Raw genomic sequence first — 5,002 nt, forward strand, 5'->3', positions numbered from 1 at the left:
CTTCTATACAAGAACTTAGTCAATTATTCAAACCGCAACATTATACGACGTTTATGAATTGTGTTAAGAAGATGTGCGGCTTCAATGATGAGACTGGGTTTGTTCAAACTATAAGCATACCATCTAGACTGAGACCCAGTGTACTAGGTTGCATTGAAGTGTTATACACCGAAATGATAATGGGACATGGAAGTCAAGCTTATAAAGAGGCTTTAAAAAAACAACTGGATGAATTTAAATTATTAATCGAAATAAATTGGGAATGGGAAATTTCTTCCAATGCCGAAAAAACTCGTAAACGCAACCTAATGACGAAAGAAACGATGATGCCCCTTGATGAAGATATACGAAAAATAACAGAAAAAATCCACGAACTTGAAAAAAGTTATTCGGAACAATTAAAAAATGATGCCACTGTTTTAAATTATGAAAATTTGTGTGAAGTCACAATTGCACATATAATAGTGATGGATAAGAAAAGGGCTGGAGATGTAGCTGAAGCTGAACTTTGTTTTTATTTAAACAGGAAGGATGAAGAAACACCTTCCAAAGTTCTTGAGCTGCTATCGCAAGAACAAAAGGAAGCGATTGATCAGTTAGATATCTTTATGATCCCCGGAAAGAAGACTCGCTCAGTTCCTGTATTGCTAACAAAACAGATGCGAAGAAATATAGATTTTATTGTTGCGAATCGGAAATTGGTCAGTGTTGCCGACAACAATCCTTTACTTTTTGCTAGACCACTAACCTCTCGCCCATTTGATGGTGGAAAATGCCTCAACAAAATAAAGAGTATGTGCAAATTAAAGAATCCTAAAATGCTTACATCTACCGGTGTAAGGCACCACGTAGCAACGATGTCTCAGTTGCATGCAAAGAAAAACGATCAATATACTGAACATTTGGCGGGATTTCTGGGCCATGATCTTGCAGTTCACTCAACTAACTATAGATTACCTTTACAAGTGATCCAAAAGGTAAAAATTGGTTCATCTCTAATGGAATGTTTTCGTACTTTTGGATCGGGATCATTAATTGATATATGCTGTAATACTTCCGACTCATATTTATGATGTTTCAGATAATGGCGGGTGAAATTAATGACACGATTTTTGCATAAATACAAGCATTCCTTCGAACCTACTTCCATTTCTTCTGTAGATACTTCGACTCTGGATGTTCAGGTCGATTGTTTTGCAAATCTGAACTCAACTCTTTCGAATCAGGCTCAGCCTAAAAAGAAGAAAAACATGCTACGCATAAACCCTAAATTGCAATTAATCTAAGGGCAGCGAAACCTACGTGTAAAATTAACACAACAAATAAAGTATCTTTGACCCGCACTACTTATGGGCTTTGTTCGTAACATGACAACAAACTAACTAAAAAAACAAATATGCAAATAAGGCTCTAGACAGACGGACTGCATTTCAACTGCACCCCTACTGATAATTTGCAGTTTGAATGCAGTCAGTACGACTGCAATAAAACTGCAAATGAAGTGTACAGTCCGATTGCAGTCGGTGTGCAGTTGGCATGCAGTTCCAACGACTTCTAATGACAACTACAGTGTCAAAAATGTTGTAACCATTTTAATGTTGTAACCATTTTAATATATTTTTTTGTGCGCGTGTGTGCGCGCGTTTGTGTGTGTGTGTGTGTGTGTGTGTGTGCGTATGCGTGTGAGCGCGCGCGCGTTGTGTGTGTGTGCGCGCGAGCGTACGCGTGTGTGTGAGTATGTGTGTGTGAGTGTGTGTGTGTTTGCGTATGCGTGTGAGCGCGCGCGTTGTGTGTGTGTGCGCGCGAGCGTACGTGTGTGTGTGAGCGTGCGTGCGTGCGTCCGTGAATGTGTGTGTGTGTGTGGGCGTGCGTGCGTGGGTGCGTGTGTGTGCGTGCGTATGTGTGTGTGCGCGCGAGCGTACGTGTGTGTGTGTGTGTGTGTGTGTGTGTGTGTGTGTGTGTGTGTGTGTGTGTGTGTGTGTGTGTGTGTGTGTGTGTGTGGGCGTGCGTGCGTGGGTGCGTGTGTGTGTGTGTGTGTGTGTGTGTGTGCGTGTGTGTGTGAGCGTGCGTGCGTATGCGAGCGTGCGTGTGTGTGTGAGCGTGCGTGCGTGTGTACGTGAGTGTATGCGCGCGCGAGTGAGCGTGCATGCGTGCGTGCGTGAATGCGTGTGTGTGTGCGTGTGTGTGAGCGTGCATGCGTGCGTGCGTGAATGCGTGTGTGTGTGTGCGTGTGTGGGCGTGCGTGCGTGAGTGAGGGCGCGCGCGCGCGTGTGTGTGTGTGTGTGTGTGTGTGTGTGTGCGCGCGCGAGCGTGTGTGTGTGAGCGGGCGTTCGTGCGTGCGTGAGTGTCTGCGCGCGCGAGCGTGCGTGCGTGCGTGCGTGAAAGCGTGTGTGTGTGTGGGCGTGCGTGCGTGGGTGCGTGCGTGCGTGCGTGAATGCGTGCGTGTGTGTGTGGGCGTGCGTGCATGCGTGTGTGCGTGCGTGCGTGTATGTGTGAGTGTGTATGTGTTTGCGTATCTACGTCCAATTATTAATGATAATTATTACTTATACAAGAAAAAATACCTGATCATTATTCTCACTTAGCTTGGAAAAAGATGGTTCTAAAGGAAAAATGTCCGGAGAAGAATCATGTTTTTCTAAAAGAGACATTTTCCAAAATATTTTGTTATCTGGATGATCTCTAATCTGAAAGATTTTTTTTTTATATATTTATAAAAATAATAAGTAAGTTAATAATTGTTTGTACCTATAATATTGACAATTACATCTGATAGAGGAACAAGGCTCATTGAGTCATCACGAGATCGATTAGAAGAATCCGGGTCAAAATCTGAACCGTCACTGGAGGAAAAATCCTGATTATCAGTCTCGGAATCTATTTTTCGGCTTTTAGTAAACTTGTGACATGCTCTGATTCGGTATTTTCGAGGAGGTGTCTTTGGTTCCGCAGTTTCGTGGTTACATAATAATTTAGGACTATCTTCTATCATCTGAAAATAAAAATATTTATTATAACTTACACTAAAGAGCATTACAATACTACGGAAAATTTATACTTACGGGTACCTAAATAACTCACGTTTATGTTAGCAAACTTATTCAATCTATGGTATACATACTAATTAATAATTAGATAAATAACTAGATCATAATTTTAAAATATGTTTTACCTGATCAAAGCACATAGGTTCAATTAAATTTAAATCTGATAGGGAGACTCTTTCAATATCGCCAACATTTACCAACGATGATATTCCCGATATGTCTATATTCGAGATTATCCTTATCTTACTATTTTCTCGTGAATTTGTCTGTAAAAAAGAGGAATTTAATTTTTTTAGGGCCAGTTCACACTAAAACCGGTATTTTGTGCATCGAATGACACATAATTTTTTAAAATATAAGTAGTTTTGAAATTATGACGGAACGAATGAAAATCCTTACACACATACATACACTTATCACCTAACTATAGACTGTCAAAATTATAACCCTCCAAGATAAATAAACCTTCAAACTGCATCTAAATCGATCCATTCATTTCGAAACTACCTTGCTACATACACAGGACACACGTTAACCGTACCTATTGGAAATAGAAAGTTTCCTTACTTTAAGGGGGTAGGATACTTTGTAGGTACATTCAACAAAGTATTCTTAATTATTACCTGCATATCGCCATCATATATAGGTAAGTTTGATGAATTTGTTTCAGATTCGGATTCTTCAACTATTGCGTCATCACGTAGTATATCTGTTTTAGTACCTGAAAATGGTTGAGGGGCTGAATCTTTTCTTTGGTATAACTCAGAGCGGGCGCACACTAAGTGATTTTGATCCGATGACTTTTGTATTGGTGCCGAGTACCTCGCTAACGCAGGAGTGAATTCGCGCGAAACGATTCGCGGCGAATACGCCCCTTCTGGACAAGCTCTCAAAAAATAAAACCAAAACCTACGTAGCTGTAGGTAGATAAACCTTAAGAAGTTCTAATATAAATTTTAAAACGTGTAAATATCTATAAGCAAAAATAATATATCACCTATCAACAATTATTATTAGTGTCGTAGGTATTTGTTATTGATTCTATTTGCCAAATATTCAATTTATAAATTACTACAAAAGTACCTATATAAAGTTCTTACTTACTTGTGTCGTCCATCTCCTGAACAAAAATAATAAACAAAAATCGTAATATTTTTCCAAATACACGTCGTCCAACTTGTCGAAAACCTTGATGCACGGGACACAAAATCCGACTGAGCTAGGCCAACTTCTTTGGAACTCGCTAAGTCGCGGGCACACTTTCTATCTCATTTTAATATAATACTTCCGTTTCGTTTTTGCATTATTACCGCGTTATTCAAAAAGCAAGAATCCGCGGCAAATGTTGATCAAGCAAAGTTTATATTGATCAACAAAAGTATCCTCAGTGTAAAAAAAAAGACTGTTAAAAGATCAACAATTACCGTTACAGTCGTTGACGAGCTAAAAACTTTACGGCACACTTACGTATAGCATCGTAAGAAGGAGGAATCATGTAAATCAAAATTAGCACGATAAACCCAAAAGTTCCTTAGTAATAGGCGGGTAAAGGTGGATCAACAATTAATGCGGATTTCAGCCTGATCAACGATGGCCGAAAGGAGGACTATATATATATATATATATATATATATATATATATATATATATATATATATATATATATATATATAATTGTACTTTTATTATGCTGATTAATAAAAAATACACTTATAAAAACAATTGTTTTATTGTAGGGTTCCATCAAGTATTTTGCTTCCCAAAAGGGTTCCGTCATTTAAAAAGTTTGAGAACCACTGATATATATATATATATATATATATATATATATATATATATATATATATATATATAATATGTCTCTTTTATTCACACGAGATCTACATCTATTTTACGTTTCTTGAGCGAGAAAATAATTGCTAGTACCTCGCTATGTTGTCTGCGGTACGTGCCTT

The 5,002-nt window shown here is 38.6% G+C and overlaps 1 protein-coding gene across 1 annotated transcript; it reads right to left on the reverse strand.

Annotated features, from left to right (window-relative positions):
- Positions 1 to 2,478: 2,478 nt before the first annotated feature.
- On the reverse strand, positions 2,479 to 4,614 carry LOC119192752. Its single transcript, XM_037446520.1, has 4 exons — positions 4,152 to 4,614; positions 3,671 to 3,768; positions 3,173 to 3,313; positions 2,479 to 2,992 (listed from the first exon to the last, which is right to left on the reverse strand). The coding sequence occupies exons 1-4, from the start codon at positions 4,162 to 4,164 to the stop codon at positions 2,732 to 2,734; spliced, it is 513 nt and encodes a 170-aa protein (XP_037302417.1). The 5' UTR covers positions 4,165 to 4,614; the 3' UTR covers positions 2,479 to 2,731.
- Positions 4,615 to 5,002: the final 388 nt, after the last annotated feature.

This window comes from Manduca sexta, unplaced genomic scaffold (genome assembly GCF_014839805.1).
Source record: "Manduca sexta isolate Smith_Timp_Sample1 unplaced genomic scaffold, JHU_Msex_v1.0 HiC_scaffold_3128, whole genome shotgun sequence".
Classification (NCBI taxonomy): Eukaryota; Metazoa; Arthropoda; class Insecta; order Lepidoptera; family Sphingidae; genus Manduca; species Manduca sexta.

Bases quoted from the DNA above. Each gene is read 5' to 3' on its own strand.
- LOC119192752 (XM_037446520.1), bottom strand. The intron at 3,314-3,670 runs GTAATAATTAAG...TCTTTTTTACAG, and splicing joins TATATGATGGCGATATGCAG to ACAAATTCACGAGAAAATAG. The intron at 2,993-3,172 runs GTAAAACATATT...TTTTATTTTCAG, and splicing joins AACCTATGTGCTTTGATCAG to ATGATAGAAGATAGTCCTAA.